General features: G+C 40.5%; 1 protein-coding gene and 1 non-coding gene across 2 annotated transcripts in view; one reads left to right on the top strand and one right to left on the bottom strand.

Moving 5' to 3' along the window:
• The window catches only part of HCN1 (hyperpolarization activated cyclic nucleotide gated potassium channel 1), a 290597-nt gene that overhangs the window by 188303 nt on the left and 80736 nt on the right, over positions 1-21558 (top strand). Inside the window, exon 4 of the mRNA XM_045021684.1 lies at positions 15105-15323. Within this exon, the coding sequence (XP_044877619.1) occupies positions 15105-15323 (219 nt within the window). The remainder of the gene's footprint in view (positions 1-15104; positions 15324-21558) is intronic.
• On the bottom strand, positions 7106-7212 carry LOC123373466. The gene has a single exon (XR_006580747.1). It is a non-coding gene; the product is annotated as a small nucleolar RNA U6-53/MBII-28 (small nucleolar RNA).

The following is a 21558-nucleotide window of genomic DNA, read 5'->3' as shown; positions in this document are numbered from 1 at the left end:
CCCAACAATGTTGTGGTGAAGTTAACGTTAAAGACAAATGCACTCAAACCACTGAAATGTTACCTTTCAAGAACATTAGAATTTTTTTTTTAAATGAACAAAAATAAACTCCTCAAAACTGCAGGCTGCATTTCCTAGGTTTCAAACTCCTAAGACAAGGCACCGAAGCTCCAAACTGTCTCGTCTGTTCCCCCAAATCATAGCAATGTCCTGAAAGTCACCTTCTCAGCTCATAAGTTCCATTTTATTAGTCATAAAACCTAGAATGCCTTATTTTTAACTAAGTAGTGATCATGATGCTTTAAAGCCTTCTTTACTCAATGTGCACACTGTTTGAAGCTGCTGACTAGACAGCCTAATGAAGGCAATCATGGCTAGTTCTTCATTAAGAGCCTGATAGTGTGAGGTGCAGTGAGGTATGTTTTCTCATGGCCACCAGTTCTTGGTGTCATTTGAGAATGAACAACAGTTTAGAGGTATGTTTAGAAGTTTATCTCTGCAAGGAAAAGGGCCTGAAACCCGAGCTTTTCAATAAATCCCCAGCAATCATCTGATGTTCTATATCCAAAAGTGTATAGCTTTTGAAAGTTAGAATTTAGTCAACTACATTTTGGTGCTATGCAAAGGGAGTGCAATTAGCTGTTTTTTTTCTTTCCTCCATTCTGTTTGTTGGTTCGTTTGTTTGTATTAGAAGATGTTTTCCTATAAAATAACAAAGTTGGAGGTAAATTTTTTGAAAGTGCATACGTTACTTTAGATGCCTATGTCACACTGAATTTCAATGAGATGTAGGCTAATACATGTCCAAATCACTTTTGAAAGTGGGAATTTGGTACTTGTAAAATATTTGCCCGAGATGACTTTTTGAACCTTACTGAGCACCTCTTTTTATAGGGTGTCATAATTCAAGATCTCATCTTCCAATTAAACTCAAATGTGGTAGGAAAATAAATTATCCTTGAACCCTGATCCATTCTGAGGACAATACATTTTCTGTTTATGGTGCCAAAATAGGACTTAGAATGGAAACTCAGGGTATGTCTACACTACAAGACTATTTCGAATCAACTTAATTCGAATTTGTGGAATCGACCTTATGAAGTCGAAGTTGTGTATCCACACTAAATACACTAGTTCGACTGTGCGAGTCCACAGTAACGGGGCCAGCGTCGACTTTGGAAGCGGTGCACTGTGGGAAGCTATCCCACAGTTCCCGCACTCCCCGCTGCCCATTGGAATTCTGGGATTTCCCCCCAATGCATGCTGGGGGGAAAAATGTGTCGAGGGTGGTTTTGGGTAACTGTCATCATTGAACAGTCAATCACGCCCTCCCTCCCTCCCTCCCTCCCTGAAAGCGCCTGCGGGCAATCTGTTCGTGCACTTTTCTGCTCAGTGACAGCGCGGGCGCCACAGCACTTTGAGCACGGATCCCGCTGCAGTTATGGCCGTTGTCAACTCCTCGCACCTTATCGTCCACCTCTTCCACAGTCAGCTGCTGAGAAATAGGGCTACTTTTCAATGGTGCTGCGAGCACTGGTGGGCCATGGGGGACGTTTTACCAACATCAACGTCGCGTGGCCAGGCAAAGTTCATGACGTGCGTGTTTTCAGGAACTGTGGTCTGTTTAGACGCCTGCAGGAAGGTAGTTTCTTCCCGGACCACAAAATAAGTCTTGGGGATGTGCAGATGCCTATAGTGATCGTCGGGGACCCAGCCTACCCGCTAATGCCCTGGCTCGTGAAGCTCTGTGCAGGCGCCTTGCACAGCGACAAGGAACTCTTCAAGTAACAGCGAGCAGTGTGACCTGTGACTGTTCAGTTTCTTTACAGAGAAGCTGAACCTGCCCCTGTTTCTTTACCAAGTGACTGTTGACTAGCATCTGCAGTTACATACCCGTCCACCCCGCTTCCCCAACTTCCAACACACGTTTAAAAATAAAATACATGTTCCACTGTAACTTTACAAAGGTTTCTTTATTGATGACTTTGCGTTACAGGGTTGAAACTGGGACACGGACTGTGCTGGGTAGGGTGTGCAGTGATGTAAAGACCGCCTGTAAACTCGAGGAATGACAGGCTCCTGCTCCCAGAGCGGTCTGCAGTGCCGGACTGGATGTTTCAACGGAGCCTGCCATCCCTCCTTTTTGGGACTCTGTGTGCGGGGGCTATGTGGCCTTTTGGCGGGGGAGGACGGATACAGATTCCTCTGCTGCGTGGCTCTGTGGTCCAGGATAGGGACCGTTGCATGAGATCTGTAACCCCCCTCCCCCGCTACAAAGTCACGTACCCCCCCACCCACACAGAACCTGCAAACCACCTCCCATACCGACCAGGGTGCGTACTGACAGCAGTGTGTGTGTGACCTGCTGCTGATCCTGCCCCCATGTCTGTACCCTGGTAAAGGTGATTGTCCTGTCAAATTACCAACCCCCTTCCCCCCCTTCAAACACAGTCTCCTCTAAAAGAACATGACGGAAACAGTAATTAACAGAAAAGTATTTTTTATTATCAACTAGACAGTTAGGGGATGAAACTGGGATGGGGGCTTGGGTGAGGCGGGAAGGAAAGGACTTCTCAAAATTTAGGGTATGAGAGCTTTTGGGTACTTGAGCACTCTGCTGGGGTGCCATGACAGTTTACACGGCCTCTGGCGCCCCTTCTTCTGGTTATTTTGGGTGAGGGGGGTATGGGACTTTGTGGCGGGGGAGGGCGGTTGCAGATACACTGCAGGGGGGCTCTGTCCTCCTGCCTGAGGTCCTGCAGAACATGCACAAGGCGCAGGAGCATGTCCGTTTGCTCCCTCATTAGTCCAAGCAGCGTTTGAGTCGCCTACTTGTCTTCCTCATGCCACCTCTCCTCCCCTTCGCTGTGTGAGCGCTGGTACAGAGAGAGGGTCTCCTTCCACTGGCTCTGCTGGTCCGCCTCGTCTCGGGAGCACCCCATAAGTTCAGCGAACATCTCGTCCCCTGTCTTTTTCTTTCGCCGCCTAATCTTTGCCAGCCTCTGTGAGGGGGATGCTGTGGCGGGTCTGGAGACAGTCGAAGCTGTGTGATGGGAAAAAGGGAGTGAATTCCTTGCAAAGATAATTTTTTGCGAACAGTGAACACAGTCTAGTTTGTCTCTGTGAATTCTGGGTTGAGATCCCAGTGCCTGATGGGGCAAAAACCATTTTCGCGGGTGGTTCTGGGTAAATGTCGTCAGTCATCCCTTCCTCCGGGAAAGCTACAGCAGACAATCATTTCAAGCCCGTTTTCCCTGGATTGCTCTGGCAGACGCCACAGCGTGGAAACCATGGAGCCTGTTTTGCCTTTTGTGCCTGTCACCATATGTGTACTAGATGCCGCTGACAGAGGCGGTCCAGCAGCGCTACACAGCAGCATGCTTTTGCTTTTGCATGATAGCAGAGATGGTTACCAGCCATATTGTACCATCTACCATACCATAAATTGTTAATAAGATGGGCATGGTTACCAGTCCTTTTGCACTGCACCATTTGCTGCTGTCATAAGTGCCCTTGGCTGCTCTTAGCCAGGGGCGCAAAAGCCAAAATTGGGAATGACTCCCTGAGTCAATCCCTCCTTTTTGGTATCTAAAAATAGAATCAGTCCTCCCTAGAATATGGGCAAGTGTACTAGAGAACCACTGTATCAGAGAACCAGAGAGCACAGCTGCTCTGTGTCAGATCCTGCATAGATTATGAGCTGTATGCTATTCACAGGGGGTGCTCCTGCAACAACCCCACCTGTTCATTCCATTCTTCCCCCAGCCTTCCTGGGCTACCATAGCATTGTGCCCCCACTTGTGTGATGAAGTAATAAAGAATGCAGGAATAAGACACAGTGACTTGTTAGTGAGAAATGAGTGGAAGGCAGCCTCCAGTTGCTATGATAGTCCAGATAGGACATTAAGGAGTGTGGAGGAGAGGAGCCCAGCATCCTGCTGCTAGTCCAGGGGCAATTGAATCTTTTCTTTACACATGAAGGGTGGGGGCTGATGAAGCTCAGCCCCCTGTTGCTATGATGACGATGGTTATCAGCCATACTGTACCATCTACCACGAAAAATTAGGACCAGGCGCCCTTGATTGACCTTACCGATGCTAGTCGGCATGGTTACCAGTCCTTTTGCACTGCCCCATGTGCCAATAGGCTGATGATGAGGACGGGTACCAGTCATTTTGTACCATCAGCCATCCATAGCGTGGGGGTAGCAAGGATGTTGCTGTTGAGTGCTGCACCATCGCGTCTATCTGCAGCATTCAGTAAAGATAGGGTGACATGTAAAAGAGTCAAGAGAGGATTGTTTTCCCTTTCACTTCTGGGGGTGGGGGGGGGGCTGCGTAAATTGCCTAGCTATGCCCTGACCCACCGCGGACACTGTTTTTGACCCTAGAAGCATTTGGAGCTCAGCCAAGAATGCAAATGCTTTTCGGAGACAGCAGGAACTGTGGGATACCTTGCGTCCTCAGTCCCCCCTCCCTCCATGAGCGTCCATTTGAATCTTTGGCTTTCCGTTACGCTCGTCACGCAGCAGCGTGCTGAGTCTCTGCTATGCCGTCTGTCCGGAGATTTTTTACAAATACTTTGGACCAGGCGTAACATTACAGTAATTCCCCTAATTAGATGCAGGAGTCTCCGAGCGAGATCACCCTGAGGACGGTCACTGAAGGAGATAGAGAGCGTATGCTGCGTGAAAGCCAGCACAAACCAGGGCCCTATGCAGCCGTGCTCGGGGAGGCAATGCTCCCTGGGTAGCTCATGAAAGCCTCGCGCGGAAAACTGTGCTACCACGGAGCACCCAATAAGGCAGCTCTCCCCAGGAACCTCCTGCGGAGGCTTTTCGATTACCTCCAGGAGAGCTTCGTGGAGATCTCCCAGGAGGATTTCTGTTCTATCCCCATATATATAGAGACCTCCTTTTCACATACTTCAGATTCCTGTTATATTAAGAATAAAAGTTTACATGGTTAAAGCACTTACCGACTGCTCCTTCCCCTGATTCAGGATCCGGGTTAATGGCCGGGGACGGTTGATAGGGGATCTCCGTGACGGTGATGAAGAGATCCTGGCTGTCAGGGAAACCAGCGTTGTAAGCGCTGTCGCCTGCCTCATCGTCCACAAACCCTTCCTCATCTTCCCCGTCCGCGAACATCGCCGAGGAACTGGCCGTCGACACTGTCCCATCGTCAGAGTCCATGGTCACTGGTGGGGCAGTGGTGGCAGTCTCCGTAGCGTCCGTTTGCCGCTTTGATTTTTTGGTAGCCTTGTCTGGGGTCCTTGATTTTCACGCGGCGCTGCGTTGCATCCCGGCTGTATCCTCTGTCTCTCATGGCTTTGGAGACCTTCCCGTAGGTCTTTGCATTCCGTTTTTTGGAGCGCAGCTCCGAAAGCACAGACTCCTCGCCCCACACACCGATCAGATCCAAGAGTTCCCGGTCAGTCTATGCTGGGTCCCTCTTTCTATTCAGAGATTACATGAACTCCTCTGCTGGAGAGCTCTGCATCGCTGCCGGTGCTGCTGAGCTCACCCCGATGTCCAACCACGAAATGAGATTCTAACTGTCCAGACAGGAAAAGGAATTCAAATTTTCCCGGGACTTTTCCTGTGTGGCTGGTCAGAGCATCCAAGCTCGGACTGCTGTCCAGAGCATCAACAGAGTGGTGCAGTGTGGGATAGCTCCCGGAGCTAGTAAGTTCGATTTGCATCCACACCTAGCCTAATTCAACATAGCCATGTCGAATTTAGCGCTACTCCCCTCGTCGGGGTGGAGTACCGAATTCGAACTAAAGAGCCCTCTAGGTCGAATTAAATGGCTTCCTGGTGTGGACGGGTGCACGGTTAATTCGAATTAACGCTGCTAAATTCGAATTAAAGTCCTAGTGTGGACCAGGCCTCAGTTGCTTCCTGTTATCAATAGTGTAGAATGTCAACTAGCTGGGAAGGGGCTCTTAAAGCTTTTAACAACAGGACTGAATTTGTGACCATAACAACTATGCACCCCACAGTCAAAAGATATGGTGTAAAATGAATCCCTTCTTAGACTAATGAAAGAAACGTTTGTATTTCCTCCATTCATCTGTACAAAATTGCGGTTTACCATTAAGAGAAAGGTGAAGTCTAATTCTTAAACACAGGTCTGGTAATGTGGAAATCCTCAATTCTAATCCCTGTTCTGACATGGGTTTTTTTGGGGTAGCCTTCTGAAAGTCACTTAGCCTTTCTTGTTTAAGTCAGTTTAGGCCTACACAAGAAAGTTACATTGGTTTAAACTTCATTCATTTAAGCTGATTTAATTAGACTTGTTCCAATACCCTTCTGGACACTCATATCAGTTTAAGGGTGGATTATGTTGCTTTAGTTTAAATGTGGACCCAAATATCTCAGTATTATCTACTCTTAAATTAACTAATCTGGTTTAAATTTTTACCTGAAGTTCAACCAGTGCAACTGCTTTGTATAGACAAGCCCTTTGTTTCACTATATGTAAAGTGAGAACAATACATACTTATTGACCATTCCCACTTAACTGCTAAAAAATTATAATCTACAGTCAATTATTTCCTTTGCTGAATTTCTTATTAAGGGCCTGATCCTGCCAACCCAAGAGAACTACTCATTGGGACTACTTATGTGAGTAAAATAAATTTGTGTCTATGTGGACCTAAAACTGAAAGTGTTCCTGGCAAAGACAAACAGTAGGCTCTGATTAGTATTTGGAGGAAAATTATTTTGTTCTTGGCAGACTTATTCATGATAGTCTTTTATGTTGTCTAGTTAGTGATTTATTGTATATGACTTCCACCAGTCACCAGTGATTCTGAGACTAATGATGACACCTCCCAAAGGAATAAAGGTCCAAAGCTAAAGAATGTTTTCTATATTATCTTTAAGACACTTTATCATTTCAGGTCAGGAACTCTGCATAATATGTTGTCTACTCTGAGCTGTGTGCGGAACTCACACATGCCATTTCCTACTAGGTTCCCTAGCTGCTGCTGCTGCATTTTTGTAGAATGCTTGTAAATATCATTGCAAACTGGAGATTCCACTTACAATTCCTAGTAAATCAGCATACTGTGGAGTTGCTAGTCAGGTTTATATCACTCTGCTCCTTGAACTGCCTCTAAGAGTTGTGCTGTATAACACATTGTCAACCATTGTAAATTCAAATATTTTCCTGATGTTTGCATTATAATGGCATTTCATAAATGGAATCATTCATTACTCCAGATCTGTCAACTTACAATGCCTATAACATCACGTCTATCAACTTTTAACTATCTGAAAAATAAAATTATTATTTCTTTCTAGTCCACATAAGATTTTAGAATCTCTGTCATTATCCCCCAATTTTAAAAATTCTCATTCAAAAGGTTTCTTGAAGGATTTAAATTCTCTACCATTAAGTCACATGCCTTGGCTTTGACCTTGAGTTTTTCTTTCCCTCATCAATAAACGAACCTTAGGGCTGCTTCTCTTGTTTGCCCAGCCAAATTTAATATTATGAAATCTTTGAAAATGAACTCCTATATTTATTTTCATTAAATAATTCTTCCTGCACTTCTGAAGACCTTTGGGGAAAGTTTTTGATTCTTCCTCTGTGTTGTATATTTAGGTTAACAGGATTACAATTTGAATTTTTTTCAGTCAGTCTTAAGGAATTATTTCTTCATATAGTCATCCTGTGCAACTCATTTTCAGGAAATGTTGTGGAGTCCAAAATGATAACTGGGTTTAAAAAGAATTATATAAGTTCATGGAGGATAGGTACATCAATGTCTATTGACCAAGATGAGCAGAGATGCAACCCCATTCTTTGGGTGTCCCTAAACCTCCAACTTCCAGAAGATGGGACTAGATAACAGGGAATGGATCACTTAATAATTTCCCTGTTCTGTTCATTCCCTTTGAGGCATCTGTCACTGGCCATTGTTGAAAGACAGGAAACTAGGTTAGATGGACCATGGGTTTGACCCTGTATGGCCATTTATGTTCTTACGATAACAGTCTTCCTGGACATTGAAAAAACATATGACATGCTATAGTGGGAAGGCCTCCTTTATAAACCAGCCAAAATTGGAATAAAAGGGAGAATGTTTTGGTGGATAAGGGACTTTTTAAGTGACAAAATTATACAAGTGAAAGGGGGAACAGCTTTATCGAAAACCTACAAGATTAAAAATCAAACTCAAGGAAGTTATTAGAAGCCCTACTTGTTTTCCATTATGATAAATGACCTCACAGAAAGTGTGCAGATGGGCGTACGTATTTCCTTTTTCACAGATGACTGTGTTATATGGACTAAGCATAAAAGACTTAAAATAGCTGTGGAAAAGATAAATGAGACACTCCAGAGAATTTCCAAATGAGGAAATGATTGGGGATTTAAATTTTCACTTGCAAAAACTAAGGAAATGCTTTTTAACAGGAAAAAATTTAGGGAAGAATGGAACTTATTTTTTTATGGTGAAAAAATTGAGATAGTTAAAAAGTTTATGTTCCTAGAAGTAGTGTTTGATAAATTAAATTGTATGATATTACCTATGTGACTTTTCTAAAACTGTAAAAGTAGGATGAACTTACTTAATAGTGTAGCTGGAAGCAAATGGGATGCAGATAAGAAGATACTGATTATAATGGTATAAAGCATTGGTAAGACCAGTTTTATGGATGCCAAGCTTGTGGTTCAGCCTCAAAAACAATTCTTAGAAACTTGGAACTACTCCAGGCCTCAGCTCTGCAATTGGCATGTGGTGCAATGATAACACCAGTGTGTGTGTTGCAAATAGCCACTGGAGAAGCACCTATAAATCTAAGGGTGAAACTATTCGATCAGTGTTTCTCAAACGGGGGTTACCACTTGTGTAGGGAAAGCCCCTGGCGGGCAGGGCTGGTTTGTTTACCTGCCACGTCTGCAGTTCCGGCTGATCGCGGCTCCCACTGGCCGCGGTTTGCCACTGCAGGCCAATGGGGGCTGCTGGAAGCGGCAGCCAGTAAGTTCCTCAGCCTGCACCGCTTCCAGCAGCTCCCATTGGCCTGGAACAGCGAACCACGGCCAGTGGGAACTGTGATTGGCCAGACCTGCAGACAGGGCCGGTAAACAAATTGGCCCATCCCACCAGGTGCTTTCCCTACACAAGTGGCGACCCCAGTTTGAGAAATACTGTATTAGATCTAACCTTTTGGGGAAAGGTAAATGAAAATCATGAAAATAGAAGTACACAACCAATTTATGAGGACTGCTGGGAGCTGAGTAGACAAAATAAGTTAGGTTGCCACAGGCTTTCTCATACTATCAGAGACAAAATATGTAAAGGAGATACATAAAAAAGAAAAACTGAGAAAACTAAAAATTATTAGTCATGGGAAATCAAATTACAGTTGGATAATTATTCTCCCATTTGTGGATTTGGAATGGTATGAAAGAACTGAGGGAAGGAATAAAACACATTATGACCAATGACATTTCTGAATTTATTTATGAAAAATAGTCCAGATGGATCAAAATATGACAGCACAGGTAGAGTAATAACAGCCTTTTATGTTATTAGTCTTGGGAATCCAGAAATCTCAAAGGCTATCAAATTATGTGACCATTCCGATGGCTGAACTAATGAGGATATTGGTGGCAGTAACCTGGGTAAGAGATGTGCAGCCAACTGCAGCTGTAATTTTATCTGCTTCCCTGTCAGTCATAGTGGCAATGAGAACAGAGACTCTAGGAAGCAGAAATGACATAAGTGAAATAATGTTCTTAACTGTGGAAATAATGCAAGCAGGTATCTGTGTAACAATAGCATGGATTCCAGCGCATATTGGAATACCTGGAAATGAGGTGGCTGACAAAGCATCAAAACAATCTCCAAAAAAAGGGGAGGTGGATATTAACATTCCCTTAAGTACAGAAGAATTTAAAAGTGTGGTCAAAAAGGCACTTGTGAAGAAATGGCAAGAACTGTGGGCAAAGGAAACAAAAGGTTGAAGGTTTTGTATGCTCAAAATTGAAGATAATAGTATACTCCACTACCACAACAGAAAAAGTGAAGTCATTTTATAGTGTGAACAGGTCACTGTGCCCTAAATGATAAGTTAAACATATTAAAAAGACATAAAGCTGGGCCGTGTAATGTGTGCAAAACCAAAGGCACAGTTGATCATGTTCTGTGGCATTGTGGGCAATATTCTATGGAAAGAAAGTTGAGTTGGTTTGGAATCAAAGATTTTACCCTCGAGGTACTAGTGAGAATGTCAGGAAAATGGAATAGTGGAAAAACAGCCTTGCTGCATTTCCTTAAGGATACTAGACTGAGTGAAAGGATTTAAAAAACCAAAACCAACACAAACATTTATATATTTACTTCATTCAGAGTTTCTATATGGGGGGGAGGGGAGAAAGGGAAGGGGAGGTGACACAGAGCTTGATAAAGAATGCATGGCACTTCTTTCTTATTCAAAACCTCTTTCTCCTTCTCCTCCTTTTGGGTGTTAATTACCAGTCCTCTCTCAACTCTCAATTTTTGTAAGAGTGTTTAATATATTATGCAAATGCTTGTGCTATGCATGGTTGATTAGTTTCTTAATTGAATTTTAATTTTAAGAACTTTTCAAAGTCAGTTTCTAGGTGCCCATCTTGTGTTGTATTCTAGATAATGATAATAGATATTTAATGAGAAAGTTAAAATAGAATCAAATTTAGGGTATTAGGGCCTAATCAAATACCCATTGAAGTTGTTGGAAAGACTACAGTTGACTTCCATGAGCATTGGCTCATGTCCTCAAGATTTTGGTAGGACATTTCTCTAGAGCCACTACTGAGCTACATTGCAGCTGGTAAAGATACATTCTGCCTCCTTACACTTTCTTTGACTCAAGTGGAATTTTTTGTTGATTGTTTTTGTGCTTATAGTGCTTTATATGTTACATTATATTGCAGTGCATTTATAGCAAAAATGGGCCCAGCTAAAACTCTAGCGCTTTAAACTATTTCTATTCTAGTATAATGGGCTCCCAATTTCCCGTTATCAAATCCCTCAATACACGTCTTTTCACAAAGTCCACAGATGCTACAGTGGTCATTCCAGAAAATATTCCATTGATTAGATAGTATTTGAGGTAAGGACTATTTCTACCTCAGTTTATACATCACTTAGCACAATATAGCCCTAGTCCTGATCAGGGACCTGGGTGCTACTGCAATATTGGGGTGGGGGTGGGGAGGAGGGAACAAAATCAGAGATTTTGGATACAACAATTTAATTTCCCCCGAGTAGTTCAAAACAAATATGTCTGGTCCACAGTTAGTAAAGCATGCCCTTGCAAACTCACCTGCACCTCCCTGTGACACCTGCAGCTAGCATAATCTGGAAGGGGTGAGGGTGGGGGAAAGAGTGGAATCAGAATATGGGAAAACCCCACTGCCATCTGTGAAATAACCTGCTTGCTGCAAGATTTCTAAATCAGTTTATATCTGAATGCAAGGGAAGGCCAACTGACAATAAGTAAGGCTACAATTTACTCACAGAGGTAATGGCAGTCACGGATTCTGTGACTTTTCTGGACCTCTGTGACTTCCAGGGCTTCAGGAAGAGGAGGCGGGACTGTGTGCCCCTGCCCTACTGGGGCTGGCTGGAACCAGTACCCTGTAGCCCCTAGCACCATGGCTTCCTGTAGGGCTGCGGCTGGGGCCGTGCACCCCTGCCCGGCGGTTACACCCGGGGCCATGCGCCTCCTTGCGGCTTCCCAGGGATGTGTGTCATCCCCCCTCCCCACTTGCTGCAGTCGAGACTTTGAGGGGGCTGCAGTCGGGGCCACGCAAACCCTGTTCTGTAGATGGGCCAGCTCTGGAGTGGGGGGCTGTGTGCCCCCTGTGGCTGTGCCCCCCGCTGCCGCCACTGCACCATGATGGGGGGCTCGGCCTATGAGTCCCTCCTCTCATGGGACTCCATTCCTCCCCCCTACCTGGCCCTGCTCCTCTCTCCTCCCTCCACCCCCCCAGTTATTTTTACTAAAGTAATGGACAGGTCATGGGCTCCGTGAATTTTTGTTTATTGCCTGTGACCTCATCGTGACTTTTACTAAAAATAACCGTGATAAAATCTTAGCCTTAATTATAAGCTGTACCTGAGGCAAGGACTGCAATGTGGGAGCAGAATTGATTTGTCTGATGACAACAGAATCTTCTAGTAATAACCTCTTCAGATTCCACTAAAACAGAAACTCTTATTCCATTGAGCAACATAGTTTAGCTTTCCTTTTTGTCCCCTAAATGTGTTTTATAACCTTTCTGTGAAATTATGCTTATGAGCTGGGAAGTTAACATATTATAAAATAGTTATTTATAACAGGCTTATGTGGAGTTATGAGGGAGAGGATAACATCCTTCGATCAGAGGAAACAAGTGTACTCTCAATGTATAATACCCTTAAACATCAAGATTGCACTGTGCTGAATGTGCTCTGTGGGATAACAGCTCTAAATTAATGCTTATACTCCCAAAAACTAATTGTAAATGATCAGTGATCACTGCTTTTACACATCTGAGGATTTCCTAGTGTCATCAAGCTAGATTATGCAATCAATCCTTGGATAAACAGCTTTGGTATTTCTCACAGTTACTGTCTTTAATAGTTTATTCCAAATTAATGTCATTCCATTTAAAACAGTTTAAACCGATTACTGCTAATCTGGAACCAGTGATCAGCTCACTGTCAAATAAGAAATTAAATGCCCTTTTTTTACCTATCGGTTGGAAAGGCTGGATAGAGGGGTTTTTTTCCCACATCAAGAGCAGAATATGGGTCATTTAGGGAAATATTTTAAATGGCAACAATTATATTAAAGAAAAGCTGAATGTGTAAACAAAGCATGGTTAGCTATATAATATGGACTTTGGGTAATTCAGCAGTATTAGTTGAGAATGCATCACATAAAATTGCCTTATGGAATTGGTGGGGAAATGCTGCATGCAGAGAATTCTATACTCTGGTAACAGAGGAATGATGCGCTCTGCACTTTTGTCTATAGCAAAGACCAGCACTTTGGCATCCAGTTGTGGAAAATTCCAACCTGTGACACTGATAAATCTAAGGCCGATGCTGATAAATCCTAGGCTTAAAGAACATGCATTGAAAATACTGAGATCATATTTATTCTTATTTCTGTAGATTAAACTTGGTATTAGTGTGATGTATTTAACTTGAAAAAAATGAAAACAGCACATTTTATTTTAAGTGCATGCTATATTTGGGGACAGATCAATGAACAAAGAAAGCAGCTTCTTGAATTCTGTTGAGACTCCACCTTCCCTTCCAAAAATAGTATTGAATCAGCATATCTCTCTTACTCAATCTCTCATACACACACCAGAATTTTCCAGATCACTTTTTAGGAATTAATTGATTATTAAGGAAAAAAATGGGTTAGTGGATGAGTGCTCTGTGCAATGAAATCTGAGTTTACGTATTTAAATCACTGCTAAAGACCTAGCTCTGCCGTGCTGACTCCAGTGAATGTAGTTGACCTGTGTGTGTGTGTGTTACACCTCCCCAAATTTCTCTGAGAGAAAAACAATTTGTTTGCTTATGTTGTGCTGAGCACTGGCCTTTGCTGAGTAACCACTGAATCTTGTTGATGTCATCATTGCTTTTCCTCCCACACACCCTCATTGTGTCATATCTGAAATTATATTGGAAGCTGTCTGTGGCAGAGATCATTTTTTTCTCGTCTGTACTGCGAGATTCATAGCACGATTTGTTAATAAGAGCAAGAGATGGTTAATTGGTTTAAAGCAGTATTAGTTGTATTCCTCTCACAAAGAAAATAGGAAAAATCCAAAATGAGTCCCATGGCTTCCTTATCAGCTTTATGTCTGGTCCTGTTTAGACATAGCTCCTTTGAGCCTATACAAGACTAAAGCAGCACTTTGCAAACACCTATACAGTTTTAAAAGCTTGTGAATGAGCTGTAGGTCATGACTGCAGATTATATGTAGATAGATTCTTTGTGAATTGTGATGTTTTTGATGTCTGTGATACTAGGAATATCACAGACAGAAAAATAAGTAGAAAAACACATCATTCACCTATGAGAATCAAAGGTGTTCTTGGGAAGTGAAATAGCTAATAGCTGAAAATGATGTAGCAGTTTGTTAAAATTGCCATAAGCCAGTGTTGGTGCATTGTATATTTATTAAATGCTGATGTATTGTAAATAACATTTATCTATTTAAACTTGTTAAAACAAAATGCATGGCTCTTGTAATAACTGAGTGAGGGCATCCACAGCGTATTATATTGAAACCTCATTGCAGGCAGAACACAGGATAAAAGGGCAGTGTGGGAACCAAATAACTCTTAGAGGTGGACACAGTGTGGGATACCTTTCATTTGTAGAGAGGTTTGATTACATTTCTTCAAATTGAGCCTGAAAGGTCTATATAGTTGAGGTTTTTACTTGCAGAAACGGTGGGTTCACAGATGGGGAGCAGAACGTCTTTTCAACGACAGAATTTTGCCTAAAATTTTAGAAAATAAAATTCCAAATGAAAGTGGTAATAAACAAAAACAAAAACAAAACAAAAAAACCCACAAGCAGCTTTCTGTATTTTCTATACTATCACACTCACAGATGTCAACATAAACAATTAGTTAGAGAAAGAAAGAAAGAAAGAAAGAAAGAAAGAAAGAAAGAAAGAAAGAAAGAACTACATCGCTTCTATCTGTCTTACTGGACATTAAACCAAAATATTGCCTGTGTGTTCTTGGAAGGTCTGGATGCTCGGCTCTTTCTAAACTCCCCACACTGGACTTTAAAGTAAAATTGGCTTTTATCCTTAGCTTTATTAGATTAACATACAAGTGTGAGAAAAAATATTTGTTTTTAAAATAGTCCACTTTTTTCTGTCACTGTGCTAAGTAATATCTGACAGTCTTCCCAATGCTTTACGTAACAGTGGACTTTAAAAGAATATCTCTTTCCTATACACAGAGGATACATTACCAGGATGTTCCTTCAAAACCAGTGATCTATAATGTTCCTGTTACATAGGTCAAAAATACTTTGTCCTCCACCTTCTCGCTGGCTGTGTCACTTTTCTCTTTTCTTGCAGAATGATTCCTGGGGAAAGCAGTATTCGTATGCACTCTTCAAAGCCATGAGCCACATGCTTTGTATTGGTTATGGAGCCCGGGCCCCTGTCAGCATGTCCGATCTCTGGATTACCATGTTGAGTATGATTGTGGGGGCTACATGTTATGCCATGTTTGTTGGTCATGCCACGGCCCTAATTCAGTCTTTGGATTCCTCACGACGACAATATCAAGAGAAGGTAATTACTTTAAAATGAATCTTCCATTTCAAGAATGATTACCAAGTTGTATTCAATGTGAAATAAGTCACAAATCCATATGCTGTAGCCTAGTAGAGTTGAATACTGCAGTTAACTTTACTGAACATGCAGAAATATAAGAATGGGCCAAATTCATCCCTGGCGCAACTCCATGGTAGTCAATACATATGCAGATCTGTGTGCCCGTGCCCTGGTGAGAATTTGGATATGAGTGAACAATATTTTGTGATTTTTAATTTATTGTTTAGTGTAAAAGTATTGCATCAGTTCTTGTCCTTGAAGACAATGGGAGCTTTTTTCTGACCACTAGTTGAACATGGGAAATTATGTTGTTGTAGTGGCCAGCAGTGGCTTTCATCAGCTTCTAAAATATTCAGAAGCTGATGCTGTTTTTTCTCAGACACCAAAACCCTACCAGGATGTTCCATGTCTTAGAGACTTCTAGGCTGACAAGATTAATGAGCTTTATCTAGAACTAACTCTGAAAACCCTTCAGAGGGTCAGATCCTGCAGTCCTTATTCACATTAAATTAATAATATTTATTAGTTTACAATCTACAGTGTGATGGGTGCTTTCCAAATATTAAGGAAGGTATGCCCCAAGGAGCTCCCAGTCTAAAGATGGAAAGGTAGACAGAATTTAGGGGAAAGGGACCAACAGACTTTTTTTTTGGTTTGGTTTGGTTTCAAGTAATACAATTAGATCTACTGTTGGCAGCATGGTAGAAATGGGTCTTTAAAAGGGACTTAAATGTGGATGGGGTAGTGGGCCTTTTGGACAAGCGTGAGAAGGTGATAATAGACGTAGGTGTTGTTGTTAATGAAGACACAGAGGTAAATGAGGGAGAAGTGTCAAATGGATACATGAAGGTGGGAATGCTGGCAGAGCAGAGGGAATGTGAAACATTGCGAGGGAGAGCAAGGAGGTGCACAGTTTATAGTGTTTTGGAGGTGGTGACAAGAAGCTCAAATTTCATGAGATAACACCTTAGGAGCCAAATTGAAGAAGGGAGTGATATGATCAAACTGACTAGCAAAGAGGAGCATTTTGTATGTGTGCGCTAGGATAGCAAGAGAGAAGGATATTGCAGTAGTCCAAGCTGAATATAATGAGGCCCTGAACAAGAAATTTGGCTGAGATTATGGAAAGTAAAGGATGAATCTTGCTAGGGTGACCAGATGTCCTGATTTTATAGGGACAGTCCCGATTTTTGGGTCTTTTTTTTAAAATAGGCTCCTATTTGTGTGGGGACAGAGATGGTGATATCAGGAAACATGCCACTTGGAACAGCTTTCTGTTGTAAGTAGTAAAAGTGCCTGCATTCAGTTGGATTCTATAGAAATATCTATTCATTATTATTTCATCCAGAGCAGTGGAACCAACATAGGAAAAAAAGATGCAAAAATCATGTCAACACCAACCTAATACAGATCTGAAACTAAGCACCATCTCCCTTCTCATCACTCATTTCTAATTTAATCTCATATTCTTCAAAAATGTCCTTAATTTAACCCCATTAGGTGCAATATCTCTCCTCTTTTTGCATACAGTAGAGCCAACAAGTCCATGATGCTGCATGTAAGACTGATATATCAATATGAAGATACTAATACATAAATCCAAGAAATCTAATAATGCCACTATGCATATCAGTTTTCTCAAAATATCTTGAACTCAAAGTGCAATAACTACAACAAAATCTCATTCAGTATAAAGCCACGTCTGCCACATTTGTATTACATAATCCTAATTTGGCTGCAGATTTGATTTACTTTTTCTCAAGTTACTTGTAATGGGAATATAAGACTATTTTTAACATTCAGAAACTTTTGCAATCTTTAGCTGACAAAATGTAACAGCAAAAATTGGTCTGTGAAACATCCATTTATCCAATTTGCAGGCTGAAGGAACAATCCTTATCAGAGGTATACACAATACTGTAACTGAATATGACCTTTATTTAATCTTTCATTAGAATCCATTTCAAAATGTATGATAAATTAACAGACTAAGCCGATGAACAATACAGAATCAAAAAATATTTCTAAGCTAAAGAAATGAATGGTGCTACCTAGAACCTGATATCAAGCCCAGTTAAGTCACTGGAAAGTCTCCTTTTGATTTCAGTGGGTTTTGGATCTAGTCCATTGCAACAGCACTCAAGAAACAAATAGATTAGCCTGACAGATATTCTTTCCGTAAAGAAGAAATATGCATTTAAAATGTTGGATTGCCAGATAGAATATATGAGAATTTTCAGTATGATTTTTTTTAATGAACACTTGTCAATTTGCAGAATGTTAACATTGTGTTTTCTATTGCTAGCCAGGTATAAATTTTAGAATATGTTGGCTTTTTCTATTGTAGGTGTAATTCCATTTTGTTAACTTCATATTAAATTGTCAAAATCTGAAAACTTCTGTAGTTTACGGTAAGAAAACATCCATTTGTTTATTAAGAGTTATTTAGAAACATGAATTGACCACTCTAGAGAGATTAGGAATGTGCAACAGCTTCCATTTGAGAAGACATTAATAAGACTGGGACTTTTCATCTTAGAAAAGAGACAATTAAGGGGGGATATGATAGAGGGATATAAAATCATGACTGGTGTGGAGAAAGTAAATAAGGAAGTTTTATTTACTCCTTCTCATAACACAAGAACTAGGGGTCACCAAATGAAATTAATAGGCAGCAGATTTAAAATGAACAAAAGGAAGTATTTCTTCACACAACGCAGTCAACCTGTGGAACTCTTTGCCAGAGGATGTTGTGAAGGCCAAGACTATAACAGGGTTCAAAAAAAAGAACTAGATAAGTTCATGGAGGATAGATCCCTCAATGGCTATTAGCCAGGATGGGCAGAGGTACAAAGCCATGCTTTGAAGTGTCCTTAGCCTATGTTTGCCAGAAGCTAGGAACGGGCTACAGGGGATAGATCACTTGATGATTACCTCTTCTGTTCATTCCCTCTGAAGTACCTGGCACTGGTAACTGTCGGAAGACAGGATATTGACTAGATGGAGCATTGGTCTGACCCAATATGGCCATTCTTATGTTCTTATGGACAGAAAAAATCAGTGTAATCATCAGAGACTGTAGGAACATTACAATCTTTGTTGAAATCAAAAATGGTTAAGCCGTAATTAAAAGGCGTTCTACAGGTGCCACCATTAATACCTTACAGTATCTTAAGATGATATAAAACAACAAGGTTTCAGTTCTCTTTAAGAATTGAAAAAGATTGCAAATGTTCAAAACTGCAGCAAAGAAAGAAAATTGAGATTTTCTCCATCCATTTCTGTGTTCAAGAAATTACTTAATTATAGGGTTGAATGAAAATTCAATTTAATACCTTTTTGCCGTTATGTCTAAACTTGAGCTATGTAATGCTATCTGATTTTGACTACATGGATGTTAATTTAGAATCCAAACACTGCTTACAAAGACAGTGCTTAGCATTTTTTAAATTGATTATTAATGTTTTCATAAATTTACATTTTAATTTAAACAAAACCGTAGGGCCTCAATATTTCACACAACTTAAGCTACACTACATATACCATTTGAACATATTAACTAGCATTCAGAAATAATTTGATTTATGACATGCGGAAGTCAAGAAAAATATAGGTGAAAAAGGATGGATTCTCTTTTCCAGTGTTGGTAGATTCCTTTTTCTTTAATACTGCTATTCACCTGTACAAAATACATTATTTTGAATTTTGGTGCCCATGCCAATAAAGCTCTGGGAACCTTAAAAAAGAAGTACTAAAAACATATTTATCATGAACAGGGCAACATGCTGTACTGATATAGCTTATTCCCCTTCTTTGTGTATTAAATGCTCATTAGTCTGCATGGATTTTATTTCCTGCTTAGCTACCTGGCAGTGAAATTTGATGCTGAAAACAATTTGTCAAAAATCCCACGAGTGATCACCTGATCATTACAGTAAATACAGATGTAGTCAATGCTATCTGTGGCTTATACCTTCAATAACTAATTTAATTATGACTTCTGTGCCAAAAATATTAAACTCAAACTCACTATTTAACCTTTAAAAAGGAATGGTAATTGTGGAATGCTGACTTCTGCTTCACTAGCTTTGCTTTGTTTTTGGTATGTGAAGATTCTTTTTCAATTTCATGTTCTTACTTGGATCGTCATATGATTTACTGGTTAGAAGATGAGACTAGAAATCTTGATTTCTGCATGTAACCTTCCTGCATTTAATTATTTTTTTGTAAAATGCTCTAAAATCCTTAATACAAAGACGCAATATGAGTTTAAAGTATTATTTCAAAAGGTGATAGCTGTAACATTTACACATTGTTCTAGAAGGAAAAAAATAATGTCTGGCATTCAGAAGAAGGACCTTTTCAGATATTCTATTTCAAAAGACATACTGGTGTTCTGTAAGTCTATATTTCTGATTGATTTGTAGGTTCTTTTATTAGTGGGTATTCTGTAAATATTTTCAGTGCACAATTAGGACCAAATAATCGACTTGATCCATCATGAATTCAATTAACGTATCAATTAATGTTTAATGACAACTGTGGGACTACAGGCATAGATGTCATAAACTATATAACTCTTCAACAGTAAGGTCTTGTTTTAAAAAAGGATACATGCAGATTTGATCTGTAAATGTGCCATCCAGCACAAAAGGTGTGCTACGGCACATTCACGATGAGAAAAAGTTTTGAATATTGTGGGAGGTTTGTGAATGTACTGGGCCTTAAAGTCACTCAGTCTTGCTCATTTTTTCATTCTATCAGTTCTGCATACATGATTTCCATTAATTATAATTGTAATGTGTACTGGATTTTTTGGGGGGAGGGAGTGGGAAGGAGCAAGGTGTATATAGCATGGATTTTGACTCTGGGCCTTTTCTGAGAAAGACCAGAATTTGAAATGGGGAAAGGCATTAAATATGTCTGTGGTATATTAGGGAAATAATTGTTGTTCTCAAAAATGTTTTAAAATCACAGAGGTTATTCACCTTAATTTTAAAAATCAAAGATATAAAATAATGGGCATTTGTTTCTTTTCAAATGTTCATCAGTTGGACTCACTGTCTAGAACAGAATTCTTATAGTCTTGTAAAAGGGAATATAAATCAATCAGAACAGTCTTACTAGAATATTCATTTTTTTCTCTCTTGTCATAATACTCCATTTTTGTGCTCTAGATTCGCTTTTGTTGTAACCTGTCTTAGGGGTTTCTGATTATTTTTACCTTGTACCTTTAAACAAATATCAGTTTCTTCAGATAACATGTACTCTGCAGCCAAGTGCTGCCCACGCTGCTGTATCCTGCCTGAATGAAATTGTAACCGACTTCACTGCTTCTATAATGACAGATGGGACAGTCCTTGATCTATTGCTCCGTCATGGGTAATTTACCTTTAAAATGATCTGCTGGCTTCCAATACAGATAAGGTTTCTAGCAGTTTTCCATATGAAAATGTGCAGCAAGCTCATTACAATTGCAGCCATGTTCATAATTATATTAAATTAGCTCTGAAAGCATCAAGTTATACTGGGCTCAGATCTAACAAACAACCTGCTTTCTTTGTTTCTTTCTGTGTGTTGTCTCTTGCAGTAATGATTATAGGATAGCTTACTTTTTCCAAATGAGAAAGGTACATATAACTTCTTGTTTCTGAATGTAAGTCTTAGAATATGGTATAAACTGCCTTTTAATGGGAGACAAGTATATGATTCAGGCCAGATGGAGATAGCTGTCAGTAATTATCCCAGTTGTACCAGTGGTCCTGATTGTGACATCTGTGTAGAAGGAAACAAGCCTCAATATTTTTCTAATACTATATTATGACTGACAAAATATTTCTCAGTGTGCATATTCTAGGATTCTCTCAATTTTCTCCTGACCTCTGGTTTCCTGAGGTTTGAGTAATTAAGAGCACATGCACCTCTACCTTCAGAACGCAATAATTTGTATAACCAAGACATGTAGTATAGATCCATAAAGAGCATGGAGTATACCGGAAATGAATCAAAATATGACCTTCCCTTTGCAATACAGAGCTTTATGCGACACTTTGTGCACGGGCTCCTAGCTGTGAAAATCTATTCTAATTTATGTATTCATGTAAAAATAGACTGTCTGTGCTAAATTTAAAGTGCAGGACTTTTAGCTGATTTTTTACATGCTGTTCAATATATATACCTTTTTATAATACAT

This window comes from Mauremys mutica, chromosome 6 (assembly GCF_020497125.1).
Source record: "Mauremys mutica isolate MM-2020 ecotype Southern chromosome 6, ASM2049712v1, whole genome shotgun sequence".
Classification (NCBI taxonomy): Eukaryota; Metazoa; Chordata; order Testudines; family Geoemydidae; genus Mauremys; species Mauremys mutica.
The sequence above is the reverse complement of the archived record's forward strand: the minus strand, read 5'-3'. Positions and strand labels throughout refer to the sequence as shown.